The 14374-nt window shown below is 52.7% G+C and overlaps 1 protein-coding gene across 1 annotated transcript in view; it reads right to left on the bottom strand.

Annotated features, from left to right (window-relative positions):
• Positions 1-14374, bottom strand: part of CNTN2 (contactin 2 (axonal)) — a 17242-nt gene that overhangs the window by 1220 nt on the left and 1648 nt on the right. Inside the window, exons 2-20 of the mRNA XM_009070842.1 lie at positions 11956-12100; positions 11168-11343; positions 10778-10873; positions 10223-10432; positions 9475-9574; positions 9097-9272; positions 7895-8031; positions 6814-6943; positions 5849-5999; positions 5449-5576; positions 4966-5141; positions 4301-4421; positions 3769-3927; positions 3489-3638; positions 2740-2810; positions 2076-2310; positions 1156-1271; positions 659-845; positions 54-183 (exon numbers count right to left, since the gene is read on the bottom strand). Of these exons, the coding sequence (XP_009069090.1) occupies positions 54-183; positions 659-845; positions 1156-1271; positions 2076-2310; positions 2740-2810; positions 3489-3638; positions 3769-3927; positions 4301-4421; positions 4966-5141; positions 5449-5576; positions 5849-5999; positions 6814-6943; positions 7895-8031; positions 9097-9272; positions 9475-9574; positions 10223-10432; positions 10778-10873; positions 11168-11343; positions 11956-12100 (2794 nt within the window). The remainder of the gene's footprint in view (positions 1-53; positions 184-658; positions 846-1155; positions 1272-2075; positions 2311-2739; positions 2811-3488; positions 3639-3768; positions 3928-4300; positions 4422-4965; positions 5142-5448; positions 5577-5848; positions 6000-6813; positions 6944-7894; positions 8032-9096; positions 9273-9474; positions 9575-10222; positions 10433-10777; positions 10874-11167; positions 11344-11955; positions 12101-14374) is intronic.

Here is a 14374-nt window from a genome sequence, read left to right as displayed (position 1 = left end):
GAGTGTTGGGATTATGTTCCCTGTGATTCCTTGGGGTCACCTCCAAGGGAAGCCCAACCACAACCCTTACCTTGTACCCTGTAACTGCAGACTCATCTGCCTTTGCCACCACTGGGTCCCACTTGATGCTCACTGTGGAGCCAGAGAATGTCCAGGAGATGTTCCCAGGTGGCTTTTGTGGTGCTAAGGGAGATAAACAAGACAAAGATTCTATAAGTCAGGGAGTGAGGAGAAGGTTGTGCTGGTTACAACCATCTCCTGGTGCTCTATGACTGTGTCCACAGGGCTGATGTCACCACCAGGGTTGGTTCAAAGGACATTAAACCCTGAGCACAGATCTCAGGTAGGTGATACACAGAGCACAAGAGTGATCTAAGGAGCTTCAGGGAACTGTTTCATGGACTACTTAAAATGGTCTCAGAGCACCAAGATCTACAGGTGATCAGTTGGTGCTCACTGGGTATCATGTGGAGGAAGAAACACCAATATTTAAAAGTGATCAGTTGGTGCTACTGGGGATCCTGTGGAGGAAGAAACACCAGGATCTAAAGGTGATGATTTGGTGCTACTGGGGATCCTGTGGAGGAAGCAGCAGCCCCAGGGAGGAGGAGGAGGAGGAGGAGGAGATGTGAGATGGAGGTACTCAGGGCTCACTCACGTGGCTTGGTGGTGGTGAGGTTGGTGGAGGCACTGGGGGGACCTGTCCCAGCTCTGTTGTAGGCTCGGACTGACACGTGGTACTTGGTGTTGGGGTTCAGACCTGTCACATGAGCTGCTGTGACCAGCCCTGCTGTCCTCACTCTGTCTGCTGCCTCCTCCTTGTCTCCATCCTTCCAGTACCGGATCTGGGCAGAGAAGGATACCATGGGGTCAGTGAGGGTACCACCCACAGCCCCTTTGGGCTTTGCTTCTGTGTACTTAGTGTGTGCCCAGGAATAAGGTTACAGCTCCTGGACAAAGGCAGGCAGGGAGAAAAAGGATGTTTCTCCCTGAATCTCTCCCGTGAGCAGCACTTTGAGCCACGTGGCTGTTGATTATCCTTCATCTTTGGAAACAAAATGCTGTTTCCTTTCACCTCACTTGCCCTAGAGGAGTTTTCTTAGCTGAGCTCTCCCACCCCAGTCCCAGGGTCTCACTCCCATTGCAGGCTCATACCTCATAGCCCAAGAGCACTCCAGTCACATCTTGCTGCTCCACAGGCTCCCAGGACACATCCATTTCCGAGGACAGGACAGACTTGGCTACAACTCTGTAAGGAGCCACTTTGGGTTCTGAAAAACACAGGGAAAGGGAATGAAATGCTTCTCCTGGCTCTGTGCAGCAGCATCACCTGGCTGAAAGGAAGGGCTGTGCAGCACCATCCCCCTGCACCAGGCAGCTGGTGGGAGCAAGGGGAAGGGATTTAGGGACTTAGCAGGACACGCAAGGCCACAGCTGTGTGCTGGGAGGATCTGTGTCTGCTCTGCAGCTCTGGGGGGAGTCATGGTTGGGCTGAGGGAAACGTCTCTGTGTGTTTGAAGGAAGAGATGAATGTGCAGAAATCACTGTCAGCTGTTCTGGGAGGAAAAGGAAGTTCTATCCCTGAGTTCTGGGGCAGACACAGCTCTGCAGGGAGTTGGAGTCTGTAGGGAGTCTGAGGACTCCTTGGTTGGATAAAGGACAGTGAATTCCAAGTCTCTGCAGTCACAGAATCCAGACTGATTTGGGTTGGAAGGGACTTATAGTTGATCTCATTCCACCCCCTGCCATGGGCAGGGACAACTTCCACTAGCTCAGGTTGCTCCAAGGCCCATCCAACCTGTCCTGGAACACTCCCAGGGATGGAGCAGCCACAGCTTCTCTGGGCAACCTGTGCCTCAGCACCTTCACAGGAAGGATTTCTTCCCAGTATCCAATCTAGGCCTGCCCTGTGGCAATGGGAAGCCAATCCCTGTGTCCTGTCCCTCCATCCCTTATCCCAGTCCCTCTGCAACTCTCCTGGAGCCCCTTGAGCCACTGGAAGGGGCTCTAAATTCTCCTTGGAGCTTCTCTCCTCCAGTCTGGACCCCCCCAGCTCTCCCAGCCTGGCTCTTTACCTTCCTCTGCCGAGTACACGATGGCAGTGAGGCTCTCTGGTCCCTCTCCTTTCCTGTTGTAGGCCTTGATCTTGACCTCGAAGGGTGTGTAGGGGCCGATGCTCTCGTTGCGGTAGACGTAGTGCAGCGACTCCGCGTGCGGCACCCGCGCGGTGAGCCAGCCCTGGGAGCCTTTCTTCCGGAAGGACAGGATGTAGCCAAAGCCATCCCCGTTCTGGTAGTCCCTCAGGGTTGGCTGGGAGAGGGTGAGATCACACAGTCACAGAAGATTCATGTTTGGAAGGGCCCCAAGAGGATCGTCGAGTCCAACTCTTGGCCCATCCCCAACAACCCCACCCTGTGTCCAAGTGTGTCTTGAGGTCTGTCAAGGCTGTGACCACTTCTTTGGGGAGCTGTTCTAGTGCCCAAGCAAGGAAGAGAGGGGAGATTTGGTCCCTTGGAACCACCAAGACTTTGGTCCCTTGGAACCACCAAGACTTTGGTCACTTCGAACCACCAAAACTTTGGTCATTCAAACCACCAAGACTTTGGACTAAGCACAATGTTTGCCTCAACCACTCTCCAAATTGTACTTGCAGCACTGATTTCCCCAAAGCAAATGGCCCTTGCTCCTCCCCTTGGCCCTCTCCCAGCACCCACAGCTGCTGCTGTGCCCTCAGCTCACCGTCCAGTTGATGATGAGCTCGTTGGGAGCTCCTCCACCGCCGCCAAGCCCAGATGGTGCCACAGTAGGTGCTGTCAGGTCCCCAAACAAAGCAGAGAGCACAGGTTGGGTTAGGGAGGCAGCAGTGATGGGGATGAGCAGACACATTGTGGCACAGGCTGTGACAGCTCCTGTGGAAGGGCTGCTCTCCAGTTTCAGCCCTGAGACCCAGGAAAATCAGGTCTGGAATACTGGTTTGTGGCTGAGCAGATTGTCTGGGAGCAGGATGTGTCCAGGGGGACAGGGATGAAGCTCAAAACCAGGGATGTGTGTGGGAGTGTGTATTAGAAAGGAGTTAGTTTGCATTTGGTGGGTTGAGATCATTCTCCTGCTGTTCTTACATCCTTCTGCCTGCATGTTCCAGCAGCAGCAGCAGATGGAATGAACACTCCCCAACAAAATTCCCCTTGATTTTGGGAGAATTTCCTCCGTGATACAACAGTGCTTTCCCCTCCCCAGAGATTTGCAGGCAGGATTCATACAGGCTCCCAGTACTGGATGTGATGCTGGTGAGGTCACCTGCCAGTTCTGGTGCTGCTTTGTCTTTGATGTGTAGATGGGCACAGAAGCAGAAAATCAGGGGGGTAGCCTCACCTCCAGGAGCACTCAAGGAGATGATTAATGCTTTGGGATCAAGGCATGCCTCAAGCCTTGCAGCATGAAGGGACAGATACACTCAAGTGAGGGGAATCTGAGGGATCCACACCCACCTGCTTCCTTGGTGCGGATTTTACTGGAGGGCAAACTTGGCTCCCCAACTCCAAGGATGTTACTGGCTAAGACCCGGAACTCATAGTCCATCCAAGGGATGAGGTTCACCACTTGGGCTGTCTCTGCATTGCCTTCGATGTTCACAGGATCTATATCACCCAATAAGAGGAGAGAAGAGCCAATAGAGCGAGTGGCAGCACACAGCAGGAGCTCCTCGGTGCCTGGTGGCCTTTAACCAGCTCAGGCCCTGCCACCACTGGTGCCACTGGGGACACTTACTGGTGCGCATCTGCTTCCACTGGCTGGACAGGAGGGTCCTTGCCTCCACCAGGTACCTGGCGATGGGGCTGTGGTTGTCAAAGCCACGGCTCCAGCTCAGCTGGACACTGGTGTCACTGATGTCTCTCACCACCACACCCCCAGGGGGGCCTGGAGGTCCTGAGGTGATGGGAAACGTGTTAGTGAAGAGGAAAGATTTGGAGGTTTGTTGCTCTTTGTGTTGTGCAAGTCCTAAGTTAACATGAGGCCTTTCTTGTCTAGAAGCTTCTCCTCTAGTTTTAGCCTCCAAAAAGGCTCCTAAACTTATCAAATCTCATTGAATCATCAAGGTTGGAAAATACCTCCAGGAGCATCAAGTCCAACCTTTGAGTGGATACCACCATGGCCACTAAAGCATCTCATGAAGTTCAAATAATGTTGAACTCTATCACCTCTAATGATGGTGAGGTGGTTGGAAGGGAAGAGCAAACGGAGTCCTGGCAAGGATCATGCAGTTCCTTTGGGCTTGGCACCCTTCCCCCAGGGACATTACCTCTGACAGTGAGTGTGGCTGACTCTGAAGCACTGTCCACCACGGTCTGGGCTGTGCAGGTGTATCTCCCTGAGTGTCTCAGCTGTGTGTTGAAGATGCTGAGGTCCCCAATAGCTTCCTTCTGCATGGGGAAGAGAAACAGTGAGGAGAGTGGTTGGACACACCTGGTCTCAGTCCAGCATTCAACACAGTCTGGGTTGGCCTGGCCAGGTTTTGGTAGCAGAGGGTGTAAAAGTGCCATCTGGGAGGAGCTGGGAGAAGGTTCCTCATGTCTGATGGAGCCAGTGCCAGTTGGATCCCAGATGGACCCAGCACTGGCCAAGGCCCAGCTCAGCTCTTGTGCTGAGCCTGTTTTGCACGTGATGGTGATCTCAGTGATCACTGAGTGATCTCTGCCTGCCTTTGTCTGAGCCCATGAGCCTTCCCAATATCCCATCTGTCCCTGACCTCTGTCAGTTGAAGCCATTCCCTATGTCCCATCCCTCCATCCCTTGTCCCAGATCCCTCTGCAGTTCTTTTGGAACCCCTTGAGGCACTGGAAGGGGCTCTAAGGTCTCCCTGGAGCAGCTTTGGTGGGCACCTGATGTCCAGGCAGGCTGAGCTGACCACAAAGAAGCAAACAACAAGGCTGATGTTGACCTTTGTCCCTGGGGAGAGACACTCACCACGCTGGCTCGGCGGTAGTGACCCTCAGACTTGTCAAAGTCAATGGGGAAGTCATCCAGTGACCAGGTGAAGGTGAGGTCCATGGTTGGGTCGTGGGACGCGTGGCACTGCAGAGTGAGGTTTTCACCCACGTTGATGTCAGCACTGGATGGTGCCAGTGTGATCTTGGTGGCATCTGCAGAGAGAGAGAGAGCAGGGAGGACTGTTAGCTCCCCACGTCCAAATCAACCACACTTTCCAGCTCCTCATCCCTCTCTGACCCCTGAGTTTACAGGATGAAGAGGAGGGATTAGTCATTCCAATGGAAATGCTTTCCTCAAGGACCAGTTGTTGGATTTGGTGGGTCAGGCAGAAGGTTTGCTGCTCCATAGCTGATTCCCTGAGTATTGCTTTGTTTTTGGGAAGTATAAGGAGAAGATAAAGATCACATCATTCCTTCTTAGATGTTTCTTGACCCCCCAACCCAAGGCAAACGTCTCTACCTCGCACAGAGAGGATCCCAGTGCTGTTGGCTTTGCCCATGAAGTTCTCAGCAAAGCAGGTGTATTTTCCCTCATCAGATTTGCTGATGTTCTGGATGATCAAGGTCCCATCTGCAGTGATTGTCACCCTGGGAAGGAAGAGGAACCATACAAGGAGAAGGTTAACATGTCTATTCCTTTTTTACACCTGGAAATTTCCAGCACTTGCTGATTTTAGAGGAATTAGGGATAAAGACAGACTGAAAGAGTAATATGTAGGAGTTTTCCAGGGAAGAAATTAGAGGGTTACAAAGTTCAGGGATGTAGCAGCACATTTGAGTCATCAAGTCCAGTCTTCTGGCAAGGAAAAAATGTGGGTTTAGCTATGACTTCTAGGTAGAAGCTGAGTCTGTGCTGCTACCTGCTGCTGTTGATCAGAAGTTCAGTCCCTTTGGTCCAGAGCACAGTGGCTTTTGGTGCTGCTCGAGGCTGGCATGGGATGATGACCTTCCCACTCCGTGCTGCAGGGATCAGTCTCTTCACTGGGTTTAGTCTAAAATCTGGTGCTAAGGCTACAGGGGGGAAAAAGAGGATTAAGGACTGATCAGAACCTCCCGCTCTGGGAGCATCTGCAGTGCTGTGAGACTGGTTTGTTGTTGGATGACTGGGTCAGAGAAGCAAGGCAGTGTCTGGAGAGCAGGATGAAGGTGGTTCCTCTGCTGCTGGGCAGGGGTTGTGTGTCACACCTGCCACAGGGAGCGATGGGAATGACCCTAACAAGTGCAAGGTCTTTGAGAGACACAAGAACAGCTGCTTTGGAGAATCTAGAGGATATTCTTTCTAATATCCTGACCAAAGTCAGACATCCAGCTGGCATAAAGCTCCTCCTGGAATTGGGAGAGAATTGGGATTTATCTTTTGGCCTCAGTGTGTTGAGCAGGTGATGCTCAAGGCCTTTCATTGACCTCTGGAATCTCCTGACTACGAGGAGAGAAACTTTTAATGTGGAACAAGTTTGGTATGAGTTCAGCTCCAGTCAGCATCCTCCAAAGGAGGCTGAAGGAATGCTGAACTCCTTTTTTATGGACCTCTTGCCTCCAAACAAGAGGAGTTTGTAGTGGAGGAGAGCTCGGAGTGCTGCTGCTGGGTGACACTTTCTGTGGCTCAACAGATGTCCTTGTTCTCTTTGAGCATTACTGAATTGACACAGGATTTCATTTTTGAAGGGTTGTGGAGTGTCTGTTGAACCAACAGCTACATTTCAATGGTGAGTGAAGCAGTTTTGCTCTGCTCTTGTCTCACTCTGAGATCGCAGGAGGTTAGGAAGAGATCTGAAATGCTTCAGTGTCCCATTGAAACCCTGAGCTCTGGGGAATGAGAGATTACCTTGCACTGTTAATTCAGCACTTGCATATACTGTGCCATGCTTGTTCTCAGCCACACACTGATACATGCCAGAGTCCTCCAGGACTAGCTTGGAAAATCTCAGCTCTCCACCGCTCACTTCGATGCGGTTCTGTGCAAACAAGAGGATCAACCCGTTAGATGAGAAGAACAGAAGGTGAACTCAATCCTCAGGTGCTCAGGGTTGAGTTTCCTTACAGACTCTTTAGAGCCAGCCTGGTTTTCCATGGGAGAAAACCCAGGATCTGCTTTTAGGCCTGTGCAGTCACCACCCCAGGTCAGTGCTCTGTTTGCTGAGACTGCTGAGTGCCCGAGCAGCAACGTGCAGGTCATACAAACACAGGTCCCAGGTGCTGCTTAGCCACCCTGGGAACAGGCTCCGAGTCCCTGTAGTTGCATGAGGCAATGGCTTGGGATGGCAGTGCCAGGAGAGGGAACTTGGGGTCATGGCATTGCTTTGCAGCCTCATGGGGGCACATGGAACAGGGATGCAGGGTGAGAAAAGGGGCTGAGATGCACTTGCAGCAAGGCAGGAGAAGGGGCTGGGCTGGAGGAGCAGGGGCAGGGCTGCAGGGGAGGGGTGGCTGTCCCAGCTGGGTGCTGGCACCTGGGATGGGAGTGTTCCCTGGGATGTGAGTGGTCCCTGGGATGTGAATGGTCCCTGGGATGTGAGTGTTCCCTGGGACATGGGTGTTACCTGGGATGTGAATGGTACCTGGGACATACCTGGGGTGTGAGTGGTCCCTGGGATGTGAGTGGTCCCTGGGATGTGAGTGGTCCCTGGGATGTGAGTGTTCCCTGGGATGTGGGTCGCCCCTGGGACATACCTGGGAGGTGAGTGGTCCCTGGGCTGGAGTGGTCCATGGGACATACCTGAGATGTGAGTGTTCCCTGGGATTGGTGTGGTCCCTGGGCTGTATCTGGGAAGTGAGTGTTCCCTGGGAGGTGAGATGTCCCTGGTCTGTGGTGGTCCCTGGGCTGTGGGTGTTCCTGGGCTGTGGTGTTCCCTGGGCTGTGGGGATCCTGGGCTGTACCTGGGAGGTGAGTATTCCCTGGGCTGTACCTGGGAGGTGAGGGGCTGTCCATCCCGGAGCCATTGCACGCTGGGCCGTGGTTTGCCAGCAGCAGCACAGCTCCAGCGCAGGTCAGAGCCGATGTCAGCCTCGGTGTCTGTCATCACCTGCAGCCACTCGGGCTGGGCTGCAGCAGAGAGAGGGGCTCAGCTCAGAGCTGTGGGGCCAGGCAGGCTGTGCCACGGCTGCTGACTCTGTGTTCTGCCACGGGAACAGCTTTGCCTGCTGGGATGACCTTAAAGATGATCCCATCCCACCCCCTGCCATGGGCAGGGACATCTCCCACCAGCCCAGGTTGCACCAAGCCCTATCCAACCTGGCCTGGAACACTTCCAGAGATCAGGAATCCACCACCTCTCTGGGCAACCTCTGCTAGCACTTCTGCACTCTTATAGTAAAGAATTTCCTCCTAATATCTAATCTAAACTTTCCCTCCTTCAGTTTAAGGCCATTCCTGGACTTCAGGAAAGGTTGGATTCAGACTAAGGCAACCAGATTAAGTTTTTTGTACCTTGACTAGATCTGATTAATAGCTCCAAGCATTAACTCTTGTGGAAGTCCCTCAAGCATGGAAAGGAGCTTGAGTGAGAGCCAGGTTTGATTTTTACCACACTCCTTCCTTCCTTCCTTCCTTCCTTCCTTCCCTGGTTACCTCATTCTGTCTGGAATTCTTTCAGAGCAAGTTAGGAGGTTGCTCTCTACTTGCCATAACCTAATTGTATCCACTGAGGAAAGGTATCCCTGACCTCTGCAGGTCTCACAGAGACCTTAACAAAGGGCTTTGCAACAGGTTTAATTAGGGCTGGTTAGAAGCAGGATTTTCCTTCCTTCCTTCCTTCCTTCCCTGGTTACCTCATTCTGTCTGGAATTCTTTCAGAGCAAGTTAGGAGGTTGCTCTCTACTTGCCATAACCTAATTGTATCCACTGAGGAAAGGTATCCCTGACCTCTGCAGGTCTCACAGAGACCTTAACAAAGGGCTTTGCAACAGGTTTAATTAGGGCTGGTTAGAAGCAGGATTAGACGTGGTGAGTTTGCTCCCAAAGGCTCAGTCCATTCCTCTGGGGCTCCTTGGGAAGGCACATGTTATATGTGCTCCCTTGGGTGAAAGACACATGTTAAATGTGCTCCCTTGGGTGAAAGACTCGTGTTAAATGTGCTCCCTGGGGTGAAAGACACGTTACGTGTGTCACCTTGGATGATGATGCGTCCCTGGTAGGTGTCTCTCCCTTTGCTGTTCTCAGCCTCACACTCATAGGTGCCTTCATCCTCAAAGCCAACATCCTGGATCTGCAGGAGGGGCTCACTGCCAATCCACTTGGAGGCCTGGGAGCCATCCAGCTTCCTCCACTTGATCCGAGGGACAGGGCTGTGCAAAAAGAGATCTGGTCAATCTGTGCCACATCACAGCGTGGACTAACTCAGTCCCCACTGGGTCCTGGCCCAGCTGGGCCTTGGCCAGCAGCACAGATGGCTTTATTCCATGCCTCTCCATCTCTGCTCTTCACCAGGGAGGAGTGTGAAAGCTGCAGGTTGTGCCATTCCCTCCCTGCCCCAAGCCCAACACTCACTTTCCAAAGGCAAAGCACTCCAGGGTCACCACCTGCCCGGTCAGGGCGTAGGTATCTGCAGGGAACCTGGCCTTGATGCTGGGGGCATACTGCCTGGCATCTGTCAGGAGGGAAGCACAGGTGAGGAGTCCTGGATGGCCTCAAAATGCCACACACGAGGTGACACAACTCTCCCAAACCTTCGTGTGTTTGGGTGAGGTGACAGAACTTTTCGTTTGCTTTTGGAAACAGCTCTTGCTAAAGCCTCCAAAAGTCTCTTTATGCCATCTCAGGGCTATTTCTCCTTAGTTCAGAGAATTATGGAATGCTTTGGGTTGGAAGGACCTTCAACTTATTGAATTCCATGCCCTGCCATGAGCAGGGACACCTTCCACTAGCCTAGATGCTCCAAGCTTCATCCATCCAGTTCCTCCTCCTTCCATGGGCAGGGACACCTTCCACCAGCCCAGTTTGCTCCAAGCCCTATCCATCCAGTCCTTCCCACCTGCTTCACTCCCCTTGCCCTGCCCCAGGAGCATCTTTTACCAACAGAGAAGCCCCAGGACTGAGGTTTGGAGCTGCACAACCAGGGAATCCTGGAGAACAAGCTGCTTCCCCCCCATTCCAGCCAATCCATATCTCTATAAGCTCCTGAGAGGCTGTGGGTGATTTCTTTGCACTGTGGAGCCCAAATGCTTCACAGTGGCTGATTAACTTTGCCTTTTCCCCGTGCTAATTGCCATGGTTGTGATGAGCCACGAGCACTGACCCTCTGCAGAGAGGCTGAGGCGAGAGAACTTGCTGAACACACTCTTGGTGATGAAGTCGATGTGGCTGGTGGCAAAGCAGGAGTAGTTCCCCAGGTCAGATGCCTCAGTCTTGGCTATGTAAAGGTTCCCTGTGGTCTGGGAGATGAAACGTCTGCCATCAGCTGGGATGAAGTTGGGGAACTCATTCAGGAGCCAGCGGTAGGATAGGCCTGGGGGGAGAGGAGAAGGAGCTGCACAGGGTCTGTGTCCTCCCAGGTGGAATAAATCCAGTAGCTCAGTCCTAGCTGGAGTTGTATGCAAGTTGATCCTTGTATGGCTACACTAAGTCCTCTCTCTGCTTTGTGGCTTTACAGAGCCTGAATTCAACCCAAACTTCCTGCCCTAAAATTCCACAAGGAACACCAGGAGTGATGCACATGCTGTGGCTTTACAGAGCCTGAATTCAACCCAAACTTCCTGCCCTAAAATTCCACAAGGAACACCAGGAGTGATGCACATGCCTGGGAATCCCTTGGCCTGTTGGATTTCTGTGGTGCTGAGGTGCAGAGCCTTACCTGGGTAGTGAGGGGGAGGGCTGCAGGCAAACATCACCCCCCAGCCCTCGGTGATCTTCACAGGGTCCCTCTCCTCTGCAGAGAATTCCTGCAAAACTGAACAGGCAAAGTGAAACCTGGACAGGGAAAACATTCTAGGAATCACTGTTTCATCTGCCCCTCCACAGCCTGAGGCTTCTCAGTGTTTGGACAGAGAGCTCAACATATCCCTGACTCTCTCCATGGAGCATCACATTTTTACCACACCTTTATGGGTGTTTCAGGGTTTTTTTCCAAGGGATAATGTTGGGTGCCATGCCCAGGAGAGCTGCTCTCCAACCTTTGGGAGCTCAGCTGACTCCCCAACATAGCTGTGGCTGCATTTCCTTTACCTTGTGGAGACAAACTTACAGCCAAAGCGGAGAGAGGCTTCCCTGCTGACCACAGTCCCTCTGGAATTCGATGCCACACACTGGTAGGATCCAGAGTCCTTGGCTTTCACAGGATTGCTGATCACCAGGTCACCTGCAACCAGCCTGTAGCGGGAGTCAGGCTCCATCTTCAGCTCTGTGCCATTCATCTTCCACCTGCCGAGGGCAAGGCCAGGGCTGAGAGGGAGATCCTCGTGGGGCCTCACAGGAGGCTCAGCTTGGTGGTTTTCCAGCTGGGATTTGAGTTAGACTTATATCCAGGCTGTGCCCTGGGAGATATGGCACATCACAGAGGCTGGAAAAGACCTCCAGGACCATCAAGTTTAACCTGTGACCATCCCCACCTTGTCAGCTAGAGCAGAGCACTGAGTGCCATGATCAGTCATTCCTTGGACACCTCCAGGGATGGTGACTCCACCACATTCCAATGCCTGACAGCCCTTTCCATGGGGAAATTCCTCCTGGTGTTCAACCTGAACCTCCCCTGGCACAGCTTGAGGCTGTTCCCTCTTGTTCCCTGGGAGCAGAGCCTGACCCCACCTGGCTGCACCTCCTGGCAGAAGTTGTGGACAGCAGAAGGTCCCTCTGAGCCTCCTTTTCTCCAGGCTGAGCTCCCCCAGCTCCTCCTTATAGGAGTTACATCACATGAGGGTGAGGAAGCTCATTCCCATGTTAATGATGTTCTAGACATACCAGTGGAGAGCAGAAAGCATAGTTGTGGCTGCTGTTCCCCCAGTGCTGGCACAGAGGGAGAGCAGCTGAGCTCACCTGTAGGTTGCAGGAGGATTTGCTCGTGCTCTGCAAGTCAAGGTGACCTTCTCTTCTGCTGAGCCTTCAGGGAAGAGGGTGTGGGCAGGCTGCTCCTCAAACACTGGCCCATAGCTCCTCGTGCTGCTCTGGGCCTGGCACCAAACTGCAGGAGAGAGGGAAAACCTCCCTCAGCTCCTTCTCAAAACTCCTCTTTTCAGTTTTGTAGGGAGTTCCTGGCAGCATCAGGATGGATCCAGGAGAACAGGAGCAACGTGGAAGTCAGAAACCCATCTGTGACCTCAGCCCAGCCCAGCCCTGAGCACATAACCTGCACCTCCCACCGAGCATCCCACACCACCCCTGCCCTGCCAGAGGGACCAGCAGCCTTGGAGACATGTGGATGGAGGAGCATGGACACACAGCTCTTGGAAAGCACAGCCAAGGCTGGAGCTGGGAATCCCTGGCTGCCCTCCTTGCCCCTGGCAGTGAGGATGTGCTGGTTCCTCCTAAGTCCTCTCCAGGACAAGAGAGGAAAACCAGGATCTTCGTGGCTCTGAACACACCTGGCAGTTCTTCTCTGTCCCTTCCTCTGCAGCATTCCCAGCTCTGATAGCTCAAACCAGCTGCTGGTGTGCAGACCAGCTCAAACCATGGTGTTCCATGGCTGGGTTGAGCCTTTAGCTGCTTTGGTAGTGCTCAGATGTGGGTTTGACTCTGATCTTGCTGTGGTGAGGCACAAGAGGAACATAAGGACCTTGGTGCCTTCTCCCATCCTTGTTCCCAGTGCCCTGTGGTGATGATGTGTCACTGGGAAGTCTTAAGTGAGGATCAATCAGAACCACTGAGTGACTCATGTCTGAGAGAAATGGTAAGTTCTGGAGTTCCACACAGGCTGCATGGAATTCACACAATCCCAGGCTGGTTTGGGTTGGAAGGAACCTTAAAGCTCATCCAGTTCCACCCCCTGCCACGGGCAGGGACACCTTCCTCCAGCCCAGGTTGCTCCATGCCCCATCCAGCCTGGCCTGGAAGTGACACTGTAAATTAGAGCACAGCAGAAGCTGCCTGGAAATGACCAGCAGTGGGATAATGGGTCTGTCCTCTCCTTGGCAGCTGGGAAAATGGGATGGAGCCACCAGCACAGTCTTCTCTGCACTGCTCAGCTCCAAGATGCTCCTGGAGCTCCAGGAGCCTTCCATGCTTTGTAATTGAATTAATCAGTGTCTCAAACCCTCCAAGCCAAGCAGCAATCTGTCTCCTTCCCTCCACCTCTCAGCATGGTCACTCTTTAAATGAAGTGCCTCCAGTAAGGGTGATGTTTTATGCAAGAGTAACTTCCAGCAGGGAATGGCCAGCTCAGCTCTCTGGGATGGAGGGAAACAACCCTTTACCTGTAGCTCCTGGGGTTTGCCTCATGTTCTGGCTGCTCTCCCATGCAGGGCTGGGGGAGGATGGGACAGGAGCTCTGCTAATTGGCTCTGTGGGTTCTGAGCAGCTGTTGGCTGCTCCAAATGTCCAAGCAATTAATCCCAATGCTTGGGCTGTGCTGCTGCAAGGATTCTGCACACAGGAGCCTGATGGGCCCTGGTGTCAGACAGGAACAGGCTCTGAGCCTGGGGCTGATGCTTTGCAATAAAACTCCAAAGGTTTGGAGGGTTGTTTGCCCTCCAAGTCAATGCCATTTCCCTTCTGTTCCCAAAGGAAAAGCTTGGGGAAGCTGGAAATCAACTCCCATTTTGGGTCAGCAGTGGCTGTGCTGAGCAAGTCCCAGCTGGAAACAACTCTGCTGCCCAGCAGGGAAAAAGAGTTGGGAGTTAATGGGGAAGTCATAAGGAAGTGTTAATTGTGTCCTGGGAGAGGTTAGTGACTGGATTGAGGGCTGAGCTTTCCAGTTGGGGGTGAGCAGGGAACATATAGCAAAGAATTTCTATTTATTTAATAAAATGTCTATTGTTGCCACTGCCTTTGCTCTTGGGATGTCTTTCCCAAGGACTCTCAGCAACTCTCCTGACTCCCCCTGGACTCTGTGTCCCATTGCTGTCCCTTTTCTTCTGCCAAGGTTAGGGACTAACTGTCAGGAATTGATTTTCCCTGATGGAATCGATGCCTGGAGTTCAGGTGAGGTTTTATCTCCAGTTCCAAGGTGTCTGGTTGGGGGGGAAGTGCCTGAATCTCACTCATTAAACACAACAACAGCCATAATTAACAGTTATAAGTTGGAGATAGGGTTAGAAGGAAGAATGGAGAGTAAATCAGGATGGGAAAGCTCAGACCCTCTGAGCCTGGTCTGGGTCACTTCTGGCACCCCAGAACTCTCATTTATAATGTTCCCAACACAGGTTCCAACCTCGGGCTCTGACATTTGGATTGAGGAGAAGACAGACACAAAAGTCTTCCAGCCAAATCTGCAAGGAACAGAGTGACCTGCTCAGGATTT

The sequence above is a fragment of the Acanthisitta chloris genome, unplaced genomic scaffold (assembly GCF_000695815.1).
Source record: "Acanthisitta chloris isolate BGI_N310 unplaced genomic scaffold, ASM69581v1 scaffold4003, whole genome shotgun sequence".
NCBI classification, from domain to species: domain Eukaryota; kingdom Metazoa; phylum Chordata; class Aves; order Passeriformes; family Acanthisittidae; genus Acanthisitta; species Acanthisitta chloris.
Note: the sequence above shows the minus strand (reverse complement) of the source record. Positions and strands in the feature narration are given on the sequence as shown.